The sequence below is a fragment of the Pteropus vampyrus genome, unplaced genomic scaffold, assembly GCF_000151845.1.
Source record: "Pteropus vampyrus isolate Shadow unplaced genomic scaffold, Pvam_2.0 Scaffold122, whole genome shotgun sequence".
Lineage (NCBI taxonomy): Eukaryota > Metazoa > Chordata > Mammalia > Chiroptera > Pteropodidae > Pteropus > Pteropus vampyrus.
Window position 1 is genome coordinate 677,725 of NW_011888903.1, and position 10,844 is coordinate 688,568.

At 43.2% G+C, this 10,844-nt stretch overlaps 1 protein-coding gene across 1 annotated transcript in view; it reads right to left on the reverse strand.

Annotated features, from left to right (window-relative positions):
* Nucleotides 1-3,224: 3,224 nt before the first annotated feature.
* APCDD1 (APC down-regulated 1) overlaps nucleotides 3,225-10,844 on the reverse strand; it is a 19,403-nt gene continuing 11,783 nt past the window's right edge. The window contains exons 4-5 of the mRNA XM_011366151.2: nucleotides 5,163-5,484; nucleotides 3,225-3,676 (exon numbers count right to left, since the gene is read on the reverse strand). Coding sequence (XP_011364453.2) covers nucleotides 3,225-3,676; nucleotides 5,163-5,484 — 774 coding nt within the window. The remainder of the gene's footprint in view (nucleotides 3,677-5,162; nucleotides 5,485-10,844) is intronic.

The following is a 10,844-nucleotide window of genomic DNA, read 5'->3' on the forward strand; positions in this document are numbered from 1 at the left end:
ATAAATCCTTATGTTTGGACCCATAAAAGTTTGGATGTCTCAAAAAGGCCAGAAAAGTCTATGCAAGTTAGAGAAGTTCTCTGCGTTAGAGAAGTTCTCTGCATCAGAGTAGACCCACTCTCTATCTCCACCCACCACCCCTTCTCCCATATTCCCACCTTAGGATATTCAGCATACTCCTATGAGGACAGTGTCCTGAAATGCCTAATTAGATGCTATCTGTAGGTTTATATATTCCATTGCCAGGTAACCAGTATGTCTAGTATAATAGCGGTTGGGTAAACCATTTTAAAATAAAACATTGCAATGTTTCTGGACTGCTATGGACATCATCTTTGTTTTCAAGATACAAAGAGATGATGGAAGAGAGAATGACTCTTTAATACATTTTTGTTCGAACTTTCCCTTCCCTTCAACCAGGAACCACAAGTCTTACATTCCAGTGGCTTCTAAAAGGTGTGTATGAGGCCCTGTGGAGGATGTCGGGGACTGCCAGCCTCTCTAACAGGGATCCTTCGTGCAGAACGCCAAGATTTACCCCAGCGGGCAGCCACGGCACTGCAGCGCTGCGATGGACTGCTTGGGATGAACATCACCCATAAGTCAGGCGCTGCCTAGGGCGAATGTTATTACTCTACAGCGCACAACCCAGCTTGTCATATCTGAACAAACGACCCTTGTTCTGTACTGGGTAGATGTGAGACTGCAGGAAGCTCCTTTCTGAGTCCAGAGTCAACTTGGACTTCACAGAGTTTGAAGCCTGGAACACACTCAAATTTTATCGTTGACCAAGGAACAACTTTCTGATCCTGTTTTCAACCTGCTACCCAGGAAGAGAAGTCTAGTTCCAGTAGGCCAGTGAAGTTGAGAAGAGCCCTCCTTTACTTACTACGTTTCCCAAACCTCGTATTTACAAGTAGAACTACCTGCTACTAAGTTATAGTTAACTAACTACATAATGGCCGTTATAAAAAAGGGGTAGATTCGTCAGCACCTGAGTGCTTATTATGGAGTATTTTAAGCTTGTTATGGAATATTCTAGACTCAGTCACACCTTCCTCAGAGATAGCATCTTAGCCTTAAGTTCAAATTCCTGACTCTCAAACCTGAATAACTCTTACAGATAGACTGCTATGTTTCTTCAAGGTGATAGGAAATCACCTGGAATGCAGATCTTCATGGGATATATGGGAGGCTTAGAGATGCTTATTGTTAAAATAAGATGTGATATAAATGACTGATAAAGCAACAAATGGGCATAAATCTGTGTCACTAATATGTGAATAAAATATATTGGTCATTTTATGTAATTATAGTCCTTAAAAAGAGATATGACCATGTGTATTTCATGTCATCCCTAAGACATATATATATAACATATATATATGTATATCATGTATTATACATATCTAAATATATAGGTTTATGTACATGTGCATCTATATACATGTGTGTACACATTTATATGTAGCGCACATTTTAGAAGTGTGAATAGCTAACTCTAGGTGAGTGGCTATAAATCTACCACTTTTAGAGTAAATCACTGAGGTATTCTTTAGCAGTGAACATAAGTTTTCACATAACTTTATTATATCCTTTAAAGATAGCATTAGTAGTAATTAAATAGATCCACAGGTAAAATGTGTTTTGTGGGAGTATTTTTGACATCATTGTTTATTAAACTTGGCAGACATTAAGTTAGCATTTTTATTTGAATAAACCTCCTCAGTATGTACCACACTTAAAATATAATCTAAAGATAAAGCACTGCATGCCATCCTTATAACTTAACACCACATCGAATGTTATAGCATTTCATAAATTTATTTCTTAAATACAAGTATAACTCTTGGCCTCCAGCATGGTTTCCACGTTTACTTTTAGCCACATCCAGGACTGTAGTTGCTCACCGGTTCATTCTATCACTGTCTACTGGCAATGACACTTGGTGTTCAGATAGCACCATTTGTAATAATCCAAAGTAATGGGCAGACATGACTCATACACGCTACCAATGTTTGTGAGAAAGAAGCTCATATAGTCTGTGTAAGGTGACCCTGAGACTCTCTGCAGTGACAGAGCCAAGGCAATGGCAGGACAGAAACTGAGTCGAGCTGGCATGTCCGGGGCTAAGGAGACTGTACACAAAGCCTGGGTTTCACACAAGTCGAGGGTCTAATGGAGCACCTAGCTGGGAAGCCCACACTGTACTCTCTTTAAACAGCCAGGCCCTTAAACACTAAAGCATGGTCTCTGAGTATTCATCTTTGAAGGTGGCAGAGATGCCAGAGTGAAGCACCATCTGCTCACCCTTGACCAGATCCAGCATCCAGTCCAGACAATGGTCCCATGAAGAGGAAATGATGGAACCAATGGGCACTTTATTGGTCATGTGGCATTTACCACATGGTCACCATCCCGTGCTGCTCCTGTCTGTCTGGTAATAGGACTGCTTTTGATATTTGCTGGGCCACCCTTGTCTCCCAATCAGGTAGGAAAACAGTGTGTATTCCCCAGCCTCCCAGAAACCAGCATCTAACCATCATTTCTTTCCCAACAGTCTAAAACAATAGCTTAAATTATTTTGAAACTTTAATTACAGGTAGTTTTCCACTCAAAATTTGAAAGTTTGAGTTCTCCTTTTTTGCATAGTCTGTCAAGGTGGTTAAGTGAAACCGGGTGTCTTTTCCTATGTACATATCTACACCCAAGTCTCTTCTTTATTATTAAACGGTGTCTTGATCACAGTCCCAAACCAATTCTGGATTCCAGGTTGTAAAACTCGGAAAGGAAAACAGTTTCAAAGGAAGACAGGAAGCAATCGTAGTAAAATGGCAGGAAAAAGTGTAGCTGGTTATTTGTTTCTTCTAAGTTCAACTCAGAAATATAATAATAATTAAGAGGAAGAAAAGAAGAGGACAGCTCTCACCCTGCTCCCTCTACCATACACATTAGACCAAAACGCTCTGTGGTCTTAAAGTGCAATCACTATTGTGAAGGCGCCCAGGCCAGGGATCTGACTGTACGGAGTTCAAAGCAGAAACTTCAAACAGTGCTGCTCCTGACTCAGGCTGGCAGGGAGGATGGGGCAGAGAAGGAAAAAAAAACGACAGTTCTCAGGCACTCAAGTGCATTGGAAGAAGAAGTCTCTTTTCTTTTCCTAAGAAAAAAAATCTGTAAATTGTGAGGAATCTGGTTTGGAAAAATATAACTTTTTAAAATTTCTATCTGAGGACATTCCAGTGCAGCAGAGTCAAAAGGCAGATGAGCACAGCAAGGAACCGGGGACGAGGGCTCCTCCCAGGTGCCTGGCTCCCATACTGGTGAGCCCTGTGGTCCTCAGAGAAGTCCTCGGCTCTGGGCACAGAGGAAGCGCACTGGACTAAGGGCATCTGATAGGATGTGGCTCTCTTCTCGGGCCTGTCTGGACTGGACCCATCACTGGGCCTCTGGCCGTTGAATAGTAGATAGCGGCCACGAGCATCCTGTTCCATTTTGAAGATCTCATACTCTGTGTGAGGTAGTTTGATTCCCAGTGCCACGCAGCCATTGGTGTGGGTCACATCCTGCTGGACGCCCACCTGCCAGGAGCCCTCGGCGCCACACTCATTCCCATTGAAGACGTTGAGGAGCGAGGCTGTGGCCGCATCCATGGGGGTGACCTTCATGTGATTCACTGCATAAGAGAGAAGACAGTACCGTGACTCTAAGGGAGGGAGCATGCAGTACAGAAAGCCCACGGAGCATCTGTGGGCAGCACCCCATCTCCACAAGGCCTTCTGTTTCAAAACCAACCCTTACATCCACCCATCTGACTGCAGCCTGCATAAAAGCACTGTCAGCTAGAAAGACCAACGTGTTGCTCTGAATGAAGATCACACAAACGAACTGCAGGTGTGATCAGAAAAAAACTACTACATTTGGCATATAAATGTTGAGCCCAGATTGCAATTGATCGCACTTGTGATAACAAAATCAAACTTTCACACAAAGTGTCTCCAAGGAGTCGTCTTTGGTGACACTGACTCTTTGTGACTAACAAAATATTCAATAAAACTGGAATTTTATTTTTATGAAAAGGTCTTGAAGTTTTAAAATAGATTTGTTGTCAAACACCTATACTAGTTAGAAGTCTTATAAATTAATACTGGCCCATAAATCAGGCAACTAAAAGGAACAAAAATATGAGTAAATGTATTAAATACAAATCCCAGCACCTGTAGAGGACCACTTTTGAAGGCCCTCCCAGGGGCCTTCAAAGGCCCTCCCACTGTGTTCTCTGTACACTATGAGAGCCTTGGGGTGAAATCAGACAGAGATGACTGTTCTCCCAGCTACAACTATTAAAGCTCCATTCTTCCTGGAACAAATCTTCCTTCCTAAGAGGAAGGCTAAGATGCCCTAGGACTTACTGGTGTTAGCAGAAATACTTTATTTCTGCTAACTGAACCAACGAATTCTATCCTGAAAGGGGTCACACCCAGTGTCCAGGCAGTCCCTCTCGGCCATGACCAAGCTCACACCATCTTACAAAGATGTACACGCCTTAAAAAGAAATCTAGTCATAGAGACCATGAGACCTCCCTTCCTGATAGTATCTCAGCCAATCTCAGCCCTTACCTTCCTTGCTCATTATGTATCCTAAACCTCTGACCTCTGAGCACATGACAACTTCTTGGTGCAAGACAAACCCAGCTTTGGAAGTGACAACTCTGAGGTCCTGAGGTGTAACTAATACCTGCTCTTTACTGTCCACTAAAAAGAGCACAGTGCATGCAGTAAGTGTGATGTTATCACAGAAGTAGCTCAGAATCTGCCATGAGCTACACATAAAAAAGAAAACATGCAGACCTGAGATTTCATTCCTAGTAAGTCCTGGACTACACCTGACATCGTGCACAGTGGTGTGGGCTCCATGGCAGCACAGCCTGCAGGCCGAGCTGCCCACACTGTCTGGCCCTGCTCTGCACAGAGAGGAGCTCAGAGGCTGCTGTGAATGATGACCCTGGGATAGAAAGTACTCTATAATCTCTTGCCCAAAATCTCCAGCAGAAAAGAGTCCCCTGTCCTCAGGATCTACCTCAACAAAAAAATGTCACAAAACTGCTCACTGTCCCTCACCTGTTGGGCTGTTACACTGGGATCTGAGGCAGGAGCCCTACCTTTGAACACAAACTCCGTCCCTCCCAGGACCCTAGAGGAGTGCACGCCCCGGCTATAGCGGCCCTTGGCGTAGATGGTGAAGGTGGGGTGCTTGCAGACGGGGTCAGAGTAGTGGTAGTAATGCCCTTCCCAGGTGTTATTGTTGTCGTGGAAGATGAAGTGGCGCGTGAGAAAGAGGACTTCGGGCCGAACCTCGCAGCGCTGGCTCACCCACTCGCCATGCAGGCCGACGGTCAGGTCAGCCTTGGGGGGCAGGAGGGGCGGGCGGTGCTCATCTGACCGGTGGATGATGCGACAGGCTATGCAGGCATGGTCATGGTTCTGCAGTCAAGAAACAAACACTTGTCAACTACAATTGAAAAATAAAAAAATACATTAAAAATAAATTAAAAAAAGAAACAAACATAAGGAGAGACCTCTGTCTTCATGAGTGATCTTCAAAAGGTCATGTGCTTTCTGCAAATGTGGCTCACTACATAGGGGTGGGCGAGGCACCTGGCCACCACCACTTGTGACCAGGGTACCAGGAGGCACCTGGAACCGTGCCATGTGGCACAGACAGGGTGTGTGTGCATGTGTGCACACAATGTGTTTGGCTGATATTAGAAATGTGCCTAAATATTTTAGCTGTGATATGGACTCTCTTTAGAATCCCATTACATTTTCAGACCACATGTGCTGAACACTCTTTCATAAAGAAGGGCTGGCATTACCTCACACCCATTAGGATGGCTATTATTAAAAGAATAATAATAAAAATAAAAATAAAAATAAACAGAAAATAAGTGTTGACAAAAATGTGGAGGGATTAGAATCCTTGTGTATGCACTACTGGTGGGAATGTAAAATGGTGCAGCTGCTATGAGAAAGAATTACTATATGATCCAGCAATTCCACTTCTGATTTATACCCCTAAAATTGAAAGCAGGGTCTCAAAGAGATATATTTTCACCCATGTTCATAGCAGTATTATTCACAATAGACGAAACATGGAAACAACCCAATGTATACTGACAGACAAATGGATAAACAAAATGTGGGATATCCATGCAATGAAATATTATTCAATCTAAAACAGTAAGGAAATTCTAACACATGCTACAACATGGATGAATCTTGAGGTCATTATGCTAAGTGAAATAAGCTAGACACAAAAGGACAAATACTGTGTGATTCCACTTATATGCAGGACCTAGAGTAGTCAAACTCACAGGAATAGGAAGTAGAATGGTGGTTGTCAGGGACTGTGGGGAGGGAAAATGAGAAATTAGTGTTTAATGAGTACAGTTTCAGTTGAAGTAAACAAAAACGTTCTGTAGATGGATGATGGTGATGGTTACACAAGAACATGAATGTACTTAATACCACTTATCTGTACACCTAAAAATGGTTAAGATGGTAAATTTTATGTTCTATTTTACTACAATTAGATATTTTTCATTAAAAACAATTATGAAACACAAAATTTAAAAAAGAAAACACAGTATCCAATTGCTGAGGATGAGAAAGGGAGATGCCTGGTGATTAGAGGCAAGAGTTCTTTCAAAGGAGGAAGCAAAGGAGACAGGAAAGAAGGTAAGAGCAGAGCCTCTGTGACGTTGGCAGGCACACCTGTCATCCATCCATTCGTGTCTGCTGGCCTCAGGGTTTGGAAGTTTATGAGCTCTTAATAGTCTTCCTGCTTTATAGCTTTAAGCCATTTAATGAGTGAAAGATAGCTGCCTCTCAGTCTTTCAGGAGCACCTCTTATAACGTTATGTTTATAACATTAACACAGACCCCGAACCAAGGGCTGTCTAGATTTGTGGCTTAGAAAACCTCTTATAAGTAGAGTGGCCAGAGGCTGTCAGCCACATAAATGCTGGTGGCCTAGAGGGCTCAGGGCTTACAAAAAAATTAAAGTCAGGAGGACAGTAAAGTTGGGTTCTTGACCATACTGCCCGGCTGTCTGACCTAAGTCACAGTATACTTGTGAGCCAGGACCTGCCTCCTCTGGATGTGGGGACCATCTCTCTCTCTGCTGTTCTCCCTCCCACACAGAGAGCTGTAAAGCCAGTTGGACTAATAGGCACTGGCCATGCTAGAAGCATAACTCAAATCTAATCAGTGCTACAGTGGAGCTGACAGTTGAGGCTCAGCACCCTCGTGGACAGCTCATGGACCCCCGCCCTGCACGCCCCCACCCAGGGATCCATGCAGTGCAGCGGCTTGCTAGCGGGCAGGCACTCTGGGAAGGAATGCACTTGTTTTCTAAAGTCAGAAATCCAAATCTCCAAGGCTTTTCATGTCCAGCACTGACTCAATGTGACATTGCTGTGGCTGAGGTTTAGTTAAACACTCAGTCATCTCAAAGAGCAGGGGAGAAGTGGGCCTTCCAGCTGCCAGCCCTCTACATTCTCCTCCAAAGAGAACTCAGTGCTCACCCACGTGTTGCTGTGTTCATTAGATGAACCTAGAATTGTAATTCATGGGAGAGAAGGCTTCTTTTGCTAACAGGACAGCCACAGGGTGAGATGAAGGTGGAGGACTCGCTGTCCTGGGTCCCGATGCATTAGTGGGTCTATGGTTTCCTACGAAGGGCTCTGGGAGCACATGGAAGACGCTGCCCAGCAGCTTGAGGTCAGTAGCAAGCTGTTGTCTGAAAGCTACAGCGAGGAAATGGAGAAGGAAGAAAACCTTAACAGAGCCCATTAGGGCCATGCTTAACTGTATAAGAATAGATGGTTCCAGCTGGGTCCTGAAAGCCGTGTGCCAGGTCCACGCTTTCAGCAGCGACTTCAGCTTAGCGGCTGGTGTCCTTGGACAAGTTATTAATCTCTTTATGTTTCACTGTGCTCATATATAAAATAAGGAATGTTATACTTACTTGTATAACTGCTGCAAGGAATGAGCAGTAGATTAAGGTGGTTCCCACTCTGTGTACCCAGAAGCACCGCAGGGAGAAGTTTCTCCGGGTGCCAGAGCAGGGCGTGAGGTCACATGCTCGCACTGCACATCGAGGACTACTAAATAAATGGCATGTCCCCTCCTACATGTGCCACTACCTTTCAAATGCACATTAAGGTGAATAAGATACAAATTTAGTTAAAAGAAAGCATCACCGAATTAAGTAATTTTATCATTATGCATTTTCTTAGTAAACTACCAGGAGGTATATTTTCCAATCTTTTTTCCCTATGAGGGGTTCTGACACTCAAAATCTAGGGTGAGAAGTTAATATGATTTAAGTGTAACGTATTAGCTCCCAAACCCAGGAAAGAGCCCCTTCCTTCGTCATCACGATCAGCACATGTGTCAGACTGTACCTGCTGTCCCTGCTCCCCGGCCCCTGCCCTACAGGGTCAGAGTGAAACCAGCTCTGTACTCAGATTCAAATCTCTGAGATTTCACAGACGGGAGAGCCGTGTTCTGGTGCTGGTGCCTGTTAGCAAGGACACTAAGCTCTGCAGGAGATGGCCCTGGAAAGAGAGAGGACCCTCAAGGAGCACAGGCCAGGCAGCTTCCAAATTACCCACAAAGAGCTCCACGCTACTCTGCTTGGAGCTCGCCAGCTGGCAGGCTGCTGCTGCTCCACATGCACTCTGAGCAGATTCTAAACAGACCAAGTGGACTGCCTATTATATGCCAACCCAGGTTCCACCTCCCCTTCCTCCCATTCACAACCTGCTTTGCTATCTATAATTTGGGAATTTAAAAACATCAATTGTGACCACTTCATTTCTAGCCATTCTAAGAAAGTATGAGTCTCAATCCCTGAAAAGATGTTTGTTTCCTTCAATACCAGTATCAATTCAGGGAAATGCCCACAGAGCTTCTTAGATCAGACAAGTTACAGGTTTGGTGAGGGGAGGTGGCACAGCTCTCGGGCCCCGGCTGCTCCAGAAAGGTGCCACATCCAGCATGGTAGCATCTGGTGTTCACGAGGTATTCTCCTTTAAGAAGAGCATGGTGGGGTCCTCAGCTCTGAGATGAACTGTGGTTGCTTCAGGTGCATCATGGTCCTCAGCTGAGGGGTTTCTGTTCCCCAGCAGACAAAGCAAGTCCGGTAATTCTGGAGAAGCTTGCCATCCACCACTTGGGTAATGTGAGAATTTAGGGAGGGAGTGGGAGGAACCCGGCCTTGGGTCTTGATTGGTCTTGCCAAATTCCTAACCTAGCAATGTTATTTTATTGTGGTAAATATGTATAATGTAAAACTTAACATCTAACCATCTTAAGTGTATAGTTCAGTGGTAAGAAGTACATTCACACTGTCGTGCAACCACCACCACCCATCTCGAGAACCTTTTCACCCTCCCAGACTGAATCTCAGCACGAATTAAACAGTACCTCCCCTTCTTCCCACCACTCAGCCCTGCAAAACCACCATTCTACTTTCTGCCTCTATGAATTTGACTACTCTAGGTACTTCATATAAGTAGGATCATATAGTATTTGTCATTTTTATGACTGACTTATTTCACTTATCATAATATCTTCGAGGTTCATCCATGTTGTAGCATACTACACAGAATTCCCTTCCTTTTTAAGGTTGAATAGTATTCCATTGCATGTATATACCACATTTTGTTTTTTATTCATCTATTGATAGATACTTGGGTTGTGTCTACTCTTTGGCTACTGTGAATAATGATACTATGAGCATGGGTATACAATCCATTCCAAACCCTGTTTTCAATTCTCTTGAGCATATACTTAGAAGTTGAATTGCCAGATCATATGGCAGTTCTATGTTTAACTTTTTAAAGAACTGCCATACCTTTTGCACAGCAGCTGCACCATTTTACAGTCCCACCAGCAGTGTACAAGGGTTCCAACTTCTCTACATTCTCCCCAACAATTATTTTCTTTTTTTCCTGATAGCCATTCTAGTGAGTATGAGATGGTATCCCATTGTAGTTTTGATTTACATTATCTTAATGATCAGTGATGCTGAGCATCTTTTCATGTGCTCATAAACTATTTGTATATCTTCTATGGAGAAATGTCGATTCATATCCTTTGCCCATTTGTTAACAGGATTGTTGTTGTTGCTGAGCTGACTAGACATTTTTTTAAACAACCCTTTAGCTGCCATTAAGAAACCAAAAATGTTGTAAACAAGGCGGGGCTCTTTGGCCTCTCTGTGAATATTGTCAAAATGGGGACAGTTTAGCTATATCTGGGTAAGGGGTACACCTTTCTGTTTTGTAGATAAATTAAAAAAAGAAACAACAACACTAATTTGTGCTTTTAATTTCCACCACCCTTGGCTTGAATAAACCCAAAATATCTATAGGAATAACTATGGAAAGCAGAAATTAAAGCCTATAAATTCTATTGGTTCTCATGTTTCTCTTTTCCAAGATGCTTTTCTTAAACAGTAAGTAGCCTTTCAAGATTAATAAATGGGAAGAGTTTTTCAACACAAAGAGTGATTTGTACTATACAAAATCATCTGCTTTATGAAGTTATTCTCTTTTTTTTAGTCCACGCTCTGACACATGATTTTCACCCTAGAAGCTGTCAGCTCCCAGGCCTTCTGATCGGGCTTTTTACATCACTCCCTTCCCATGAATCTCAGAAAAGGCTATTTTAAAGTCAGGGTTTCTGTAAACGGAAGCTCTGAAGGTTAAAGTAGAGGGACCAAAACATGTTTCCTTGTTGCTATTCTTTACACCAACTATAAAAAGTTTTAATTC